Genomic DNA, 17,895 nt, shown 5'->3' on the forward strand with positions numbered 1-17,895 from the left:
GTTAATTGGCAACTCTAAATTGTCCATACATAGGTGTGAATGAGAGTGTGAATGATCTGTCTATATGTTAGCCCTGCGATACACTGGCGACCTGTCCAGGGTGTACCCCGCCCAGGGCCGTTGCTAGGAATCCTGGGCCCCCTGAAAGAATACTAAAGTGGGCCCCTACCCCCAGACTTTTCCACTTTTTTTTCTTAGACTATGTATGTATTATCATTTTTTATTTAGCCTACTGTGTTTTGATGCTAATGCAGTATTACTATGAGTCATTAGTCAGGGTCTTATGCAGAATAAATCAGTACAAAGATTAGATTTATTGGGTTTTTGTGGGCCCTACTGGGTGCTGGGCCCCTAGAATTATCATCACCTTTCTCCCCTATACACCACTTTCCAGAGAACGACGCTGGGTGTCGCCATGACACTCCATTCATTACATTTTAGATTAACATTAGCTGGGCTAACCGTTAGCTGTTAGCCATTAGCAGTGTCTTAAATAACTCAATAAACGGCCCATGAAATTTTTTTTAAATCTTTTTATTTTTAATATCCTAGTTACAACATGACTGAGCTAACTGGAGTAGTTTCATGTTGTGTCCGACAACGGGAGGGTTTTAACCATAGATATATAAACGTAGATGCCGCGTTCCATACTGCCGAACAGCGCCACCATGCGTCTGCTGGCGGCCATGTTGTGCAGGGCATAAGTTCTAAAGGACTGCCGTTCTAAACGCTGTAACCATGGTTGTAACCCCAGATTTTGATTAAATCTATTCACAGGCGTCATTTACGCTGGGGACGTTAACTACATTATCCTAGAAGCAGCTGAAACAGTGCGCACGGCGCAGAGCTTCCTGTAGGTACGCCGGAGCCAACTCGCAACAATGTAGCTTCAATTAAGTAGTTCTCAGACTCTTTCTGTCATCTCCCGCTTTGCACAAAGAGGGATTTCAAGACGCACCCATAGACTGTATAAAAAAGACGCACCACGGTGATATGCTTAATGTCTGGGTGCAACAAAGTCCCTGTTAACAAAATCAACATCTAATCCCTTCAAATTAAAGTTAGTGACTGTTTGGAGCAGCAGCTGACAGTGACAGTTTTCTCATCACTAAACCTGAGCCATCAGATCCACTCAAAGTCTCTTATTGTATATTCTGTGTTTTTCCTCTCTTTAAAGCAGATATCAGCTTCACGGCCGTTTCGGCTAATGCTGCGTTCAAGGCAGGCTTTTGAAACCGTAAGTTACAGCTTCAAGTCACAACTACGACTTGGTAGCGTTCCAGGTAACCCGTAGCTCGTGTTTTTACCATCCTGTTGTCTGTGAAAGTTCCCTATAACGGCCACTCGTAACTTCCGACCCGTGAACTCGTACCAGATCGAACTGGTATGACTTCACAGGAAGGAAAAACACAAAGTACGAGTTTCTTTGAACGCACCATGAGTTAGCAGCCCCCGCCCTTGTCAGGCATCAATTGGTCCTCGTGCTACGTCACCACATTCACGCGCATCCCTTGGCTGCACACACAGCCCTTCATGCCGTTCTCTCTCCTCATTGGATAACACTTGTATCCCACAAGGAAAATTTTCTCCTCGGGTTACAGCAGAGCAGAGTGACGGAGAGACTCGTGTTTAGGCTGAAATACTTCATGTAAGTGATTGCTGACGGAAAATAGGACTATTTAGGACTTATATTAACAAAAACATTCCACTGATATCTGCTTTAACCGTCTCGTTTGAGTTTTTGCCCGGTCAACCTGCATCTGGTGCATCTGCTGTTTCTCTCGCGCTCACTCGCTCACTCTTGATCCGCATATGAATATTATATAAAAAATAAAAAGGAAAACACACAGACGCGCAAATTGAAATGACCTACTGTAGTGTAGTCTAACAATTCAGTGACCTAGAGCTGTAGACCTGTAGATATCCCCAAAGAAATTTAAATCAAACGCAACTGGACTCGGTTATTTTGTCTAGGAAGACGTTTCACCTCTCATCTAAGAGGCTTCATCAGTTCAGCTACGCAACTGATGAAGCCTCTTGGACCTGGACAAATGAGAATATTCACAGGCTTAGACGTTCTGTGTCCTGCACAATATGGCGGCCCCGCTGACGTATCGCCAGATATAGAACGCGGCATCTACGTTTATATATCTATGGTTTTAACAGCTGACGTCCTGATGTTGGTTTGCTGCTGCTGTTAGCTTAGCTGTCAGCAGCAGCGAAGCTAACGGCTACGATAACCTGCCTAGTTGCAGAGGCGTGCACACAGAAGTGGTGGTGTTTGTTCGGTAATTTGTTTTGGAGACTTAACAAACATCAGATTAGTCAGGGCGGTTTTGGCAGCCTGGAGCCCCCACATTTGGTGCCTAGGACCGGTGGCTAGCGCTACCAGTTAGCCGCTCGCTAGAATGCTACTACGGGGTGAAACGGAAGTTGAAAACCGACTTCCGTTGTGGTGTGACGCAATGGATCATGGGAAAATAAAGTGGTGGATACAAGGGCCCTGACCCCGCCTCTCGACCAAAGTCAGCTGAGATGAGGCTCCAGCTCACCCACCATCCGGATAAGCCGTATAGAAAATGAATGAAGGTATTTCAAATAATTCAAACGTGGGCCATGACATAAACCTGTGACACATATAACCTGTTTCTGTGCTGAGGAACACTGAGGTTACCGAGGTTACCTATGCGAGGCAGCTTAAAGACCACTGATCATTACATGAGAATCAGTGAACTTTACACATGTACTGAACAGAGCAATGAGACGTTGTGGTTTTTATGGCTGCTGTTTTAACACAGTGTTGCCCTGTATTGATTTTCATAGTCTCTATTAATATGAAATCAATGGGGCTGTTACAATCTGTTTACTGGGCAGGAAACTGCACAGGTGTGTGTGTGTGTGTGTGTGTGTGTGTGTGTGTGTGTGTGTGTGTGTGTGTGTGTGTGTGTGTGTGTGTGTGTGTGTGTGTGTGTGTGTGCATGTGTGTGTCTTTTGCAGCTTGATAAAGTGGGTGATGCCTTTTTTACTCACCCTGAGGTAGCAATTCTGCATGGTTGCAACATCCAACTGTGTGTGTGTGTATGTGTGTGTGTGTGTGTTTGTGCCTTATCCAGGTGAGTGACTGTTCATTAAAGTGTATTTCTAATAGGGCTGTTCAGTTGGTGCTCAGTGGTGCAGGCTGAATGAACTTTGTCTGCATGGTTCGCTGCCTCTCCCCTCCATCCCTTCCTCTCTCTGGCTGTTTCACATTTCAATTTCAAACAGACGTCACTTGAAACTCTCTCTCTCTCTCTCTCTGTCTCTTTCTATGCTGCATTAAGTCTGAGGTGTGTCATATTGAACTGAATTCATTCAAGCAAGAAAAAAACACGAGTTACACCCACATATGTGGGAGCAGGGATGTCGGGTTCATTTTGGATAATCCTAATGAATACAATGTGGATTTAAGCGTTGTTCAACAGCCGGTAGATCCCGCCCAGCGCCTGGGGGGTTTATCTGGTCGGGTTTGAATCTGACCGGTGGCCCTTTGCTGTGAAATGAAATGTACTTTTTTTTAATGTATATTTCTTGAATTCAAGAAACAACCAGCCATCCAGTGTGAAATGATGGTCTGTTTGCTCCTGGGTTACAAGTTCACAAGTTTCCAATTACACCTTCAAAATGTATGTCATGGTTTTTCATGGCTTTTTTTCCCCACTTCATTTAATTATAGTGATACATGAATTCACAGCTAAGGTATGGACTAAGATGAGATATAGAGCATTGCACTAGTGTTAATCTAAAAATCTCTACTGCCTGTATTCCTAAACTTGAAGCTGCCTTCACCAGTTCTTGCTGACTGACCTATCCCATGCTCCATCCCATATTCCATGTTGTAAAGTGTTTTCTTGTCTGTTCACAACATCTCCTGGGTGAGGGATTCCTCCTCCTCTGTGTCTCACTCTGAGGTTTCTCCTGTTGCAGTTTTTTCTTGGGAGTTTTTCCCCAGTGGATGTGAGGGTCTAAGGTCAGAGGATGTTGTTATGATGCTGAGTAAAGACCTTTGAGACAAACCTGCCCTGTCTAATCTGGTTACGTTTTCCGAGAATCAATGAAAAACAATACCCCAGTTACTACAGAAGAGGATTAGGGCCGCTGTGGGGGAAAAAAAAGTGAGTTCTGACTTTCAACTCAGAATTCTGAGATTATAGATGAGGAGATTTTTTTTTTTTTAACAACAAAAAAAAAGTCTGAATTCTGAGTTTAAATTCTGACTTTTTATTTTTACCTATTCTTCCCTTTAAATGATTGTAACTACTTCTATATTATTCTACTTTTACTCTTCAGATACTGTTTCATCTATATTAGTAATGGTTCAAAAATGTTTTCAAGCTGTCAGTTTTAAATTAAATTAATAAATCAATCTTAGTAGACTTTAGCCTTTCAATTTCTTCAACAATTCAAATAATTTCCAATCATTTCATACTCTTCATATATTGTTTCATCTCTTCAAGATTGCTTCAGCAGTTTCTTCACTTAATTCTGCATTGTTTTATCAATTTATTCAGCTCATTCAGCTTCCAGCTTTCAGCATTCACCCGTATTTCCTTCAGGAAATGAATTCTCTAGTTTTGTTGTTGTTGTTGTCTATAATCTCAGAATTCTGAGTTTAAAGTCAGAACTCTCTTTTCCACAGCGGCTCTAATCCTCAACTGTAAATTACAGTACATCAGGAAGTGAATGACTCTCACCTCCATCCTTCCCCCCTTCCCTCCCCTCCCGTCCCGACAGCAGCTACTCACCGTTGAACGGAGCGGTTCCTCGGCGTGAAGTGGAGGTTGGTTCCAGGCACCAGCAACAAATAAAAAGAAACAAACAAAAAAGAAAAGAAAAGAAAAACAGGGGATGGGAGGTGGAGTATTGTTTTGGGTTTAAAGACTGATGGGTTGTGGGATGGACTGACAGTTTTTCATGTGTTATTGGGAGATGGCGTCATCCTCCTGGGTGGGGTTCAAGTCCACTACAGTCGTGCCTCGAAGCGAGGCTCCTCCCATCCCCTCTGACGACGACGACGGTTGGGAGGTTTTATTTGCGACTCCACCTGCGGGACGACAGCACGGGGTCAGATTATCAGAGGCGGGGGGGGGGACAAAGAGGAGGGGGGGTCACATCTGGTTGTTTGTTTTGTTTTATTGTTTGCACCAACAGACATACAACTGGTACAAGTACAAGATCAGTAAAAGACAAAAAAAATGTGCAGGAAAGATCATAAAGCGACCTCCCCCTTTAAACCTATGAACAACTTTTCTTAAGATTTTACTCCCCCCTCCCCACCGTATACCCCCCCCTCTTCAATCACATATGCACACACACAAGTGCATATCTTCGTCTCATACACAGATATAACATTCACCATTAGTATAGCAAAATAAATAAAAAATAAAATACATACAAAACCCAATGATGCAAGGATGTGACTAGGTCTGGAAGTATTGTTTGAGCTTGGTTTTAAATGTATTTAAAGAGAAACATGATTCTAAAAGAATAGGTGCAGTAAAGGGTTAAAAATAAACACCATGGGACATCTTTTCATCCTGGTACCTTTTAGAGTCTTAAAGTAGACACTTTAAAGATTAAGAAAGATCTCAAAATGTTTTCATTCAGTGCACAGGATTTTGGTATAGGGGAAAATATACATACGATTTTAGAATTGTCAGCTAATTTTTGATATTTTTGTCCCAAAATCAAGTCAGGATGTGTTAAAAACTTAAAAATAACTATTCTATTGAATTCCTTGGCCCCAAATTGTGTAGAAAAACGTGTTAATTTGTCTCTGTGAGTTGTTTACTTAAAGAGCTATGCCAATTTCATTTTCAGTTTTTTCAGCCTCGAATTTGGGATAGGGGCAGTAAAGGGTTAAAAATAAACACCATGGGACATTTTTTTCACCCTGGTACCTGTCAGAATCTTAAAATAGACACTTTAAAGATTAAGAAAAAACAGGTGGGGAAAAAAAATCAGTATGTGCTCGTGGACCCCTGTTTCCATCTACTAATGTTTTCTATCATTCCACAGCACTGCACCTTGATAGACAAATGAGAATTTAGCAACAGAGGTCCTACAGAAAGGAATGTGTAAATCATTCTTTCTTCTTGTAGAATATGCATGGTAATGTGAGTTAAACTCAAAGTAACTTTGAAAAAAAATAGGTAGAGATGCAGGACGCAAATTACTTTATACATAAGAACCCCTGTTTGGTACTTAGTCACCTCATAAATTGTAAGAAGTTGTAATTGTTTAAATAGTGGTTTTGTTGGGGCTAGATAGGAAGAGTTGGTGGCTATTCTTACAAAGGATTTCTGACATCTGTGAATTGCTTGTAAATAAGAAGAGTAGGTGCTGGCCCAAATTATATTGCAGTATGAAATGTGAGAATAGATTAAACTGTAATACAAGATTAGAAGTGTACTTTTTTTCAAATGTTGTTTTACCCTTTTTATAATGCCTAAAGATTTTGAAACCTTTTTACAAACAAATTCACAATGATTCTTAAAGCAAAGTTTTTCATCAATGTAGACACCCGAGAACTTCGCTGATGAAACTTGTGCAAGTACGGTATCATTGATATAAATGTTAAGCCAGGAACACACCGCCACGACGCTTCCCGACGCCGACGGCTTTGGGCGACGAGTCTGTCGCCTCTCGTCGGGAGAAAGGAAAAAGTGAAACACACTGCCCCGACTGCCGACCAGAGCGATTGAGCGGCGAGGACTCCCCCATAGAAATACAGACCAATACAGACCAGGGGCAGCCCTGCTCACTGTTCATTCAAACAAACTAATGCCACTGCCACAGTTAATTTCATCAATGAGACCAACATTTATCTCCCCAAAACAGTTTAACCAGCCACGTTTTAACAGCGCTAAGCCTAAATTAAAACAGTTTTAGCAGCTGCTGTGGCTCGGTTGCCGCGAATTGGCGATAGCCGATGCTAATTTCTGTTAGCCCGTCTATGGTGTTTTACATTACACATTAGCATTAAGCTAGCGGGCTTTATATGCTTAGTTGTGAGCTGTGTGTGTTTTGAACGTTGTTTCAAACTATGTGGGTTTGATTGAACATCTTTGATGTTTAAATATATATATATTGCCGCTTAATATATTGCTTTACTCCTCTTTTTATTTTGTATACCATTTTTACTGTAGCACAGGCTAGAGCACCGTTTGTTTACTGTGGTCACTTCCGTCCCTCCCACACACCGCGCTGATTCGCTTAGGGCACCGCCAATCAGAATCGCCATAGCTAGCACACAGCCAATCAGAGTACCCGACGAGTCTACTCTCCCGACGGCCGACGAGTCCCGACTGAGCATGTTCAATCGGCCCCGACGAGACCCGACAAGACCCGAGGCTCCCCGACGGAGAGGAACACACCAAACAGACGAGCTGCCGACGCCCGACGGTCGGCTCGGTGTGTCCCTGGCTTTAGCTTTATCTGCAATATAATAATAAGTTTTTATTTCTGAAAATAATGAAATTAGATTTTTTGACATTCAGTGATAACTTATTTAACTTAAAACAATGAGAAAAATGGAGAAGTCCAGTATTAGCTTTAGCAATGAAGGAATCAAAATTCTTGTCGGTGACAAAGAGGTTTGTATCGTCAGCGAAAAATGCTCACCTTGGCCCGCAGAGGAGGAGGACGGAGGCAGAGCCACGATGTTGGTTCCTCCTCCTCCTCCTCCTCCTCCTCCTCCTCCTCCTCCTCCTCCTCCTCCGTTGGTCTGGGAGCAGACGTTGGCGTGGCGCGCGGCGGCTTTCTGCTTGTAGTGGTTGCTGTGCAGCTTGTACTTCATCAGGAGGATGAAGATGAAGACGAGGACGGAGGCCACGATGATCCCCCCGATGATGATGATCATGGTTCCACCCAGGAACTGAGGAGACAGGATTCAGAACTGTTAGTCTCTCAAAGAGGTGATTTAAAGGAATAGTTCCCCAAAAAATTAAATTCATTATTTTTTCTTTCTTTTCTTTTTATTAAGGAGTTCATCATACAACACAAACAACAAGACAAACACAAGTAAAATAGAAAATAGAAAATAAACATTTTGCATCTTATATGCAATTTGGGATCACAAGCCCCCAGCTAACCACGCACACTAACTACCTAACTTCACCTACCTACCCTTACTAACTATATCTTTCCTAGCAGTAACGGGCCCGGGCCGCTGCGTGTTCCGCTCATTTCAAAATTCATTATTATATATAGTCAGATGCACTTTGAGGAATAAAAAACTACTTAGGAGTATTCATCGGGAGAGTGAGTGAATAATGACTGAATTTCATTTTTTGGTGCACTATTCCTTTAATCTCAGACTCAAGACTTGCAGCTGTAATGAAACAAACTGCTTTTATAAAGCTGCTTTTTACCTCAGTGTGAGGTCTGACCTCAGAGACACTGAGCCAGTCTCTGCAGAGCGTACTGTACAAATTGACATTTATGTGCAGCTCCATGACAACTGAGCGAATCCATCTGCCGAGGAAGATTGTGTGTCATGATTGAAAGCCCCAGACCATGACCTCCAGGCATTACATATTGTTTCCTTTGCTACTTACTTATTTTATTTCTCTCTTTGTATTATCTATGAAGTTTAACCTTGTGGCCTCCTCTGTGCTGTGGAAAATTCAATCATTAAATTGTGCAAGTTAAATAAATAAAAGCAAGCCCCTGAACAGCTACTAAATGCACCTTGAAATGGGATTATATTCTTCGCTATTTACTTGTTAATCTTTTTTTTTTTTTTTTTTTACATCTCTGATGGGAACATAAATCCTCATCATTGTATCACGACATCACAACATTCTGTCACCCAGTGTGTGTTGACCTGTGTCACTGTTTCATCCTCTGTAGATGAACAGGTCCTGTTTACTTGAACTAACCCTGCATTTTAAAGGGATAGTTCAACATTTTGGCAAATTGGCCCATTGCCATAATCCCTATAGTCATAGCAGTAGGTTCGTTACCTTTAATTGTCGGTGCAAGCTGTTTTTAGAACGGCGGAGCAGAGCCGTGAGCTGCTCAGAGCTACGCTACGGAGGCTCATTATGGGATTTCTTGGTTTCCCTCATCAAACTCATCAAATACACAATCCAACAACTCGAAAACGCTCTGGTGGACAAGTTGTGACCTGCACATTCACCACGCTATGAGATAATAACACAACGTTACCAGACAGAGTCGTTTTTGAGGTAAATTCATGCATAACAGCCAATGCGCGTTACAGATGGGGGCAGTTACAGTTAAGCAGTCACTGCATTTGCCTCGAAAACAACTCAGTTCACAAGGAGTGAAATGTCTCAATTATTCACCCCCCTGTCAGCTGTCACGTACACTGGGGTGGGACATGATTAGAACAGAAACTTGACAGTGAAAACTTCTTTTTTTACTTTTTTAAAAATGTAATTAGAGTGTCTAGTGTGTCTTTGTAAGTCATGTCTGTTAAATACTCCCAGTCATTGTCGTTAGAAGTGATTTGGGCATAATAACACACAAAATGTTCAAATGTTCCCCAGCTTCAACAATTTCAAACTGTGGTTTTCATCATGAATCCATTCACACAGAGAATAATTTTTAAGTAAAATATTCGTCTGTGAATATTTCACATTACCTTGTCTTTTATTTGTCATGTCCCCATTGTGTTAGGGACTTTATACAGCTAACAGCACTGAAATGATTTCCCCTTAGTTACAGTTAACCCATGTGACACTGAAACTGGCCTTTGACCATTTAGCTATACAATGTTTTCACTTCGTTTTATCATCATAGATATTTTTAAGTTATTAAATTGTGTCTTAGTTAGTGTATGAACTTGTGTGTTGCAGTTGTGAAATTCCCTCTGAGTGTCCCTGATATAATGTTATTCACAACAAAGACCACAAAAATCTAATCATCATCTTTCAGTCAGAAGGAATGATGGCTCATAATTTGAACACCGGTGTTGCTGAGATATCTAATCTACAAGAATGACAATGATGTGTCTCTCCAGCCCTGGCTGTTGCCTGTGGTGACAAGATACCATCTGAATAAACCACCTTCTGTATGTTATTGTTTTCTTGTCTGTTCACAACATCTACAGTACTGCATCTCAGTCCATCCTGGGTGAGGGATCCCTCCTCTGTCTCTCACACTGACCTTTCTCCTGGTTTTTTTTTCTTTGGGAGTTTTTCCTCAGTTGATGTGAGGTTCTAAGGGCAGAGGATGTTGTTATGATGCTGAGACAAACTGTTGTAAAAATGAGCTTTACAGATAAACTTGCCTTGCCCTGTTGCCACATAGTTAATATTCCACATTATAAGACCAGTGCTGAAATAAAACCCTGTGTAGGAGGCTTCTTACTGAGTAAGTTTGACAAAGTATCGATGTAGCCTACTCACATCTGGCAACTTTTTAACATTTTTGGCTACCTTCTTTATGATAGACGTTATCAATATCTTATTATGTTTGTTTAACTGCTATTGTCATGGCACGCATTTTGTGGCCTCTAGATGTGTGCCATTTTAGTCTTATTTTGTTGCAATCTATATTGTCTATATTGTTAAGTGTTTTCCTATTGGTCATGTGGCCGTAAGTTACAGGTAGTGCAGTCATTCTTGCTCCATGCGGTCAGGCAGACAGCTCCTCTCCTCTTTTCTGCTATACGACCGCCTTAGAGAGCCTTTGCTTGTAAGTTTTGTTACTTTTTCTGTGTTTTTCTTCAACAGGGAATATAAATAATTTGAAATTCTTAACTTGGATTTAAAAACAAAATAACTTTGATAATATAATTTGCTAAATGCTAAGCAAAGCTAAACTTAGCTTATTGTTATGGATTGTGCATTGAGACTGTAATTAATGTAAATTCATTCTGGGTTGTATTTTTGTGAGTTACTAAAGCACTGTAACTTTATATTCATTTCAGTTTTACAAAAAAAGGATGGAAAGAAGATTAAAAAGTAAAGAAAAGTAAACATATTCCTGTGTCCGACTTTCTCTAAATCCTGCTGTTATAACTATCTGTCAGTTTGTGCATAATGGTACGCCTCAGGGACAGAATAGCTATGTAGTCGATGCAAGCAGAGTTGAAGCTAAGTCGTTTTTGGGGGAAAAGAGGCAAGTAACTCTGATGAGACTCTGCTGAGACTGAGGTGAAAATACATTTGCCTTACAATTAGTTGCTAATCCTTATTTGTTTTTCCGGTAACACTTTACTTGACTATCTCTATAACGCATTATAACCATACTCATAATGAGTTATAATGCAGTTATAGCACTGTATAACTATAATTATAAACACTCATAAATGATCACAATGCTTTATAACAATAATCATAACACATTATAAAGCATTTTATCATGACTTATAAGATCTTATAATACATTATAACTGTTAGTAACTCACTGACAATGCCCACATCGATAATACATTATAAATATAATGTGTTATAATTGGCTTATAAACGTGTATAACTATCATTATAAACACTCATAAATTACCATAAGGCCTTATAACAATAAGCATAACACATTATAGAGCATTTTATAATGGCTTATAAGGTCAAGTATTATAATAGAGTTATAATTGTACTATGATGTCTTATGGTAATTGTTATAAAGACTTATGATAGTTCATGAGTGTTTATAATGATAGTTATACACGTTTATAACTATATTTATAATGCATTTATTATCAATGTGTTATATTAACGTCTTATAATACTTGACCTTATAAGTCATGATACGATGCTTTATAGTGTGTTATGCTTATTGTTATAAAGCATTATGATCATTTATAAGTGTTTAGTTATACAGTGCTATAACTACATTATAACTCATTATAAGTATGGTTATAATGCGTTATAGAGATAGGCATCAAGTAAAGTGTTACCATTTTTCCTATCCCCCTGTAGGCTACATGCAGGTAAAGCAGCTAATAAAAGCCCATTGACCCCCACTCCACTGCCAGTTGAGTTTGTCTCTTCTGTTCAGACTGAGGACACACACCGCTGTCGTCATATGTACTTATAGAGCACACACACACACACAGGCTCAGTAGAGTCAGTGAGCTGCCAGCCGCTGGGCAAACTGGTGAAACAGATCTGTCACAACTTGTTCACGTGCTGTCATCAAAGTATCTGATCCCGCGTGTTGAAACGTTTCAATTGGTGATTGTGTTGTTTTAAAAACTCGAGGTGAAGCCAGTGTGTGTGTGTGTGTGGTTAAACAGGTGACAGGCCGGTGTGTCTGTGCTGGAAATGAACGGGTCCAGTCGAGCGTTGTGTTCACACTCCTGCCTGTTCAGAAGTTTCGCCTGATTTTTAATCGGTTTCAGTTTCTATTGTGTCTAATTTCTCTTTGTTTGATCCAAATGTGTTCAGAGCTGGGTTACGGCTCACACTGAGAGAAGCTCCGCTGTGCACCGAGTGACAGGTTTCCACAGCTACACATGAAATGGAATAAATCCATCCCGCGGTGTCCCCAACAATTAGAGATTGACTCAGGAGTTGCAGAAGGAAGAATTCCTGCTGCTGAGCTCATCACGTTGTCCGACACGTGAAGACACTGACCTGGTCTCGTATGGAGTGACAGCGTCCGTACTCTGTCTCCGTGGTGAAGGACACGCAGCCCACCAGCTTGGTGCCCGTCAGCGCCGTGATACCGTCGTCATACACGGCCAAGACGCACAGCTCATAGTCCCGCGACGACGCCAGGTCACTCAGCAGGAAGTATTTGTGGTTGGCCGGGATCATCCTGATGAGAGGAAGACAGAGACAGAGAGAGAGAGAGAGAGAGAGATTGTAAATCACAGTCATGCCAATAAAGCTTGTTGAAACTGAAACTGAGAGAGAGAGAGAGATTTGATTTGATTTGATATCAAAAACAGATGTCTGATTTCAACAGTAGATCGCTGATAGTCAGTTTGTGACTATGTGTGATTCACATGTGTGTTTTCACATGGGAATCATGTTATTTGCACATGGGAAACATGCGGTTTTGGCCCAATTTTATGTGAATCACATGTGAACTCCCATGTGAACCCATTTTTCACATAAAATTGGGCCAAAACCGCATTTTTCCCATGTGCAAATAACATGATTCCCATGTGAAAACACACATGGGAATCACATGGGAAGTTCATGTGGTAGCTATTTCTGTAAGGGGATTAGTATGTTCACAAAAACTTCACATACACCATCAGAAGTTGCTCCATGCGTGGATTATATGTTGACAGTAACAGGAACAGCGTTTTAGCGGGGGAAACTGTAACTTTTATGATTAGGCCTACTCGTTACTGAAAAAAGTTGCGTCGTTAGTTACGCTGTTATTCCCATCACTGATTCAATATGAAAGGAGGCTGAAAATCACCCTATCAACATATCTGTTGTAAAAAGTGTCTTTCTCTTCTATAATACACATTCAATGTGCAATCCAGAGGTGACATCTTTCCTTCTCCTTTCAAACAGGGCCAGAGCTCTGTGGGAAAAAGTAGGAGAGTCACAGCCCGAGGGGGAACGGGGATCTGACACAACACTGGAGGGAGCAGTAGTTCCATGGAGCTGTGCAACACAGACGTGCACGAAAAAAACAAGCGCCTCGCACTGAATCAAGCCGCTATGGGTTCGTGTTGGGTTGTGAGCGCACATGACCTGTGTCTTCATTGAAAAGTAACGGGTTTGTGTGCACAAAAGAACGAACAACGGGAGTCTCCAGTGTTATGTTGTAACGAGCAGGAGGGCCGTTGTGGTGAGCTGGGAACAGGGTGTTAGCGGCGGATGCTAACCACTACCGCTAGCCGAAGTTAGCATGGAGCTATCCCCTCACCACAACAGCCCTCATACTTGTTACCACTCGAGGCTTTAGTTGTCGGTGACGTCCGGGTATCCGTCCACAGCTCGAGCGCTTCACTCAGGCTGTATTTCTTTTTCTTTGTGGTCCTGACTGCTGCTGCTGCTGAGACGTGCTAGCGTTTGTTAGCATCCGGGACAGCTAGTACACCTAGCAGCCCTGAGACCTCCTACTCTGCTGCACATAGCCAAAGATATTCAATAAATGGAAAGATTCTCCATGAGAGGCTCCAATGATATGAAATGGTTTCACTTCCTGTCTCTCTAAGTGGGCGTGGCCAACCGTCAACACCTCGTCTGTGATCGTGTGTGTAAATACAATGTGTAGGTAGATGAAAGTGAGATATTTATATTTTCTTATGATAACATTAAATATTTACACTACTAACAGTCATATTTAGCATGACAAAAATAATTTAAATAATTTTCACGGGAGTTCGCGGCCGTTTGTTTGACGTTGCCTAGGAGATCTGAGCCAAATCTGGCGAGAGTGTGTCGTCGTAGAGACAGAGACAGGTCTGGAACAAAGTGGATTTTCTCCTCATGTGTCTGTCTGAAAGTTGCCATTTTGGTGTCAAACTGTTCAGAGGAGATCTGGCTTGTGAAAAATGAGTCCAAAATTTACTTCAGTGACTGTGGGGAGAAAGGACAGACCATAATCGGTGTTCACGTTAAATTGTCCCATTGGAGTCAATACACTCTATGCTGCCTCTGGTCTCCCTAAAGGGGCGTGGCCGAGCAGAAGCCTAGTGACATCATACAGGAAGCTGACTCCTCATGGAAGGTCTTGGTTTATAAACCGTCTTTGACGTAGCTTCACCTGAGCTCTGTCATTGGCTGGAGAGAAAACATCGACTCTCTCGCTCTCCACCCAGAAACGTCCATGTGCACAACAAAACAAAGCAAAAGACCAAAATACAGGCACAGGAGGAGGGGGAGGGGGGGCTGCAGACACAGAACTAGAAGCGCATAGGTGATGATTACTGTAAGACGGATTTCATTTGTATAAGTCTAGCCAAAACTCCAGACTCCTTTTACTCCTTTTAAGGTAGTGGCCAAAATTACCCAGGCGGTGCCTTTGCCTTAGATCGGCAGTGAAAACCCTGTGTAACACCATACCACCGCCTTTATCCTTTTCATGTCCTGCAACACCTAGCGGCAGCTTGCTCACCACAGGGGGTGTGTGCACAGTACCAGACATCTCTGACTTGAACATAAAGCAGTAAAGACTGGAGAGGTCAGATTACCTCTGAGCTGCCAGTCCATTGTTGATGATACAGTAAATACAGGGACAAAACAGAAATCAACTTCATTCACTGTGACTGTGACAGTTATTCTGTTGTGGAGAGGAACAATACTGAAGAGGGTGGCTGCTTCATATTGAAGCACACAGAATGACGGATTTCTTGTATGGTTTTTCCCTTATTCCACATATAAAAGGTTGAGAGAGCGTACTACACTTTTATAAAACTGTTCATATTATTGTGGTGCTGAATAAGCTGTTTCATTTAGAAGATACACGTTTTCAATATTGAGCCGAGACCATGTTGTGCTGATGCAGAATGAAACTTCTAGGTGTATGAAGCTTCTGATGGAAGTTTCCCCTGTAGCCTATAAATAATTAAGCTTTGGCGTGGCTTCTTTATCACAGCCTCAATATTTACACTCTTGCAAAAATACACAGCCTACTGTGTGAACAGTGAACAGCACAGTACAGGGCTACTGCTTAATCAACCTTACACCAAATTACATTATTTTCATAGCATTAGAGCAGAGTCCCAGGTTGTTTGATGAATGTTCTGCACCACACAACGACAAAAATGATGATCAGACTCTGAGTCTGTGAGTGGCATAAACATCGACATTCATGAAGTGTACCGAGAGAGGCTGGGGCAATCCAGCAACCGGTCTCAGCTCAATCATGCAGCACTAAGTAGTTCACCAACTGTAGAGCATATGTGCCAAGGACGAGCACATGTGCAGCGTCATTAATGGGCTCTCGTTTCACTGGTGATGTGCCAGATGTAGAGACCGTGGGGGGGTCCGGGCGAGTTATGAGGCTGCATGTTGTGATGAGTTGAACCTGAATCCAAACACAGGTGGAAACAGAGAGGAATCAACCTTGACGACGCTCAGCACAGAAGTGACATTCAGAAAACAAATATGTCATTTATCCTGTTTTTATATAGCCTACAATATATGAAAGTATACTTTTCAGTTGTTTTTTTTAATTGTCATTTACCTGAAATAACATTATTATAACTATAGGTACCCACAGGTTTCTGAAGAGTGGTTTTGAAGCTCATACTGTGCTGCCATCTTGGCAGTGTCTGACCCCACTGCCTAAATTGCAGCTAGAGGTGGGACTTACAGTATGTGGAGCACCTGTCACTTAAAGAGGCCACGCCCTAGATTAAACAGATTCTGTCAACTACCAACTTAAAGCTATAGTGCGTAACTTCTACGTGTCTGTAAATATCCGTTTCACCCAAGCCACTACAAGAGGAGATGATACAATGCTGATTAAGCCGTTGGGCTCCTCTAACACCTCGCGCTATTTTTCAGTATTTGTTCTTTTTACACTGGGCCATACACCATATTGAGGTGCCGGCCGTATCGTTGTAATAACGCAGAAATCCTCTAGGGTATAGAAGTTACGCAGCTTTAAAACACAATTCAAGAATATCTGTTGAAACAAGATGGAGGAAAAAAAAAGTCCCTGTTTATTTTCAGCAGGCAGGACTATTGTAACGGTGCATTCATAAGCTTCGTAAAAAATCTGTGAACCAGGTCGCAGCTACTTCAGAATCCTGCTCCCAGTCCTCTCTGACTCCATGACAGTGGAGCACATCATACTGGTCCTCAAATCACAGCCCTGTCCTGTTGTGGCTCAAACATAGGTTTTAAAACCCTACCCCTCCTCTAAAAGTCTGAAATGATCTAAGGCATACACACATTTCTGATTTTCTTGTTCATTACAAAGCATCCAGACCCCTCAGGTGAAGTGGGACAGAGTTACTCAGTGTTCCCAGAATCAGAGCCAAGCAAGGTGAAGCAGCTTTTAGTTTCTCTGAACACCTGCCATCTGCAGAGGCTCATTTAAATCACACCTTAAAGCATTACCAATAAATTATATTTTTAATCTTTAACAATTATCTTCTTGTTTTTAAGGGTCTTTTAAATGCAATTTTAATGTTTTCTTAATGTCTGATTTTTAATGCATTCCCATGCCTTGAAGCGCTGTGTCTGAACGGTGCTGCATTAATAATCCTGCCTCGTCTTTAAATTAAATGTGCTGCTGCTGGAGAGTAGAGAGACATCCTGTCCCCTATGTTTCAGTCTTGGACCCTTGCTGTCCACTCATGCAGATATATTTAGATTATTGTATTGTATTGATATTGCAGTTTTCATTCGGTTTCAGTCATGCTGAAGAGAAAACAACAGAGATCAAACACAGCAGCCTTATAAAGAGATGATCAAGGGAGTTCTCCAAATGAAAATAGAGTGAAACTAAAGTAACACTGAAGTGGAGAAGTTCATACAGAACAAAAGACAGAGGAAGAGAGAGAGGAGGGAATGGAAAAAGGTGGTACACTTTTCAATTTTCTGCTTGAAAACTTAAGGAAGATGAGGAAGACCATGGTGAAAGGAGGAAAGAAGAAAGAGAAAACAGACAAAGAGTAAGACAGAGGACGGGTGATGAGAGAGGGGAGATGAGGTGAGACGGAAACAGGAAAAATAGGGAGAGAGGGTGGAAGTGAAAATAAAAACGGAGAAAAATAAGCAGAGAGTGAGACATAATAAAGAAAGAGATGTCAGAAACAAGGGACAAGAGATGGATTCAGTGACAAGATGGGAAAAGATGAAAATATAGAAACTTTACATATTTCAGTTGTGGGTCAGATTCACAGAGAGAGAGTCAGTATCACCTCCTTATCTGAGTCAAAGGGTCAATTCTGTCTCATGCACAGGGTCAACAATACAAGAGAGACGACAGATACAATACTATTGTAGGCTATGTATCTGTTCACACACA

At 41.5% G+C, this 17,895-nt stretch overlaps 1 protein-coding gene across 1 annotated transcript in view; it reads right to left on the bottom strand.

The window, feature by feature from the left end:
- Positions 1-4,941: 4,941 nt before the first annotated feature.
- LOC310995925 (leucine-rich repeat and fibronectin type III domain-containing protein 1-like protein) overlaps positions 4,942-17,895 on the bottom strand; it is a gene marked incomplete at its 5' end in the record, with an annotated part of 73,129 nt that continues 60,175 nt past the window's right edge. Inside the window, 3 exons of the mRNA XM_083985137.1 lie at positions 4,942-5,080; positions 7,660-7,912; positions 12,582-12,765. Coding sequence (XP_083841263.1) covers positions 4,956-5,080; positions 7,660-7,912; positions 12,582-12,765 — 562 coding nt within the window. The 3' untranslated portion in view covers positions 4,942-4,955. The remainder of the gene's footprint in view (positions 5,081-7,659; positions 7,913-12,581; positions 12,766-17,895) is intronic.

This window comes from Trachurus trachurus, assembly GCF_905171665.1.
Source record: "Trachurus trachurus genome assembly, chromosome: 13".
Taxonomy (NCBI): domain Eukaryota; kingdom Metazoa; phylum Chordata; class Actinopteri; order Carangiformes; family Carangidae; genus Trachurus; species Trachurus trachurus.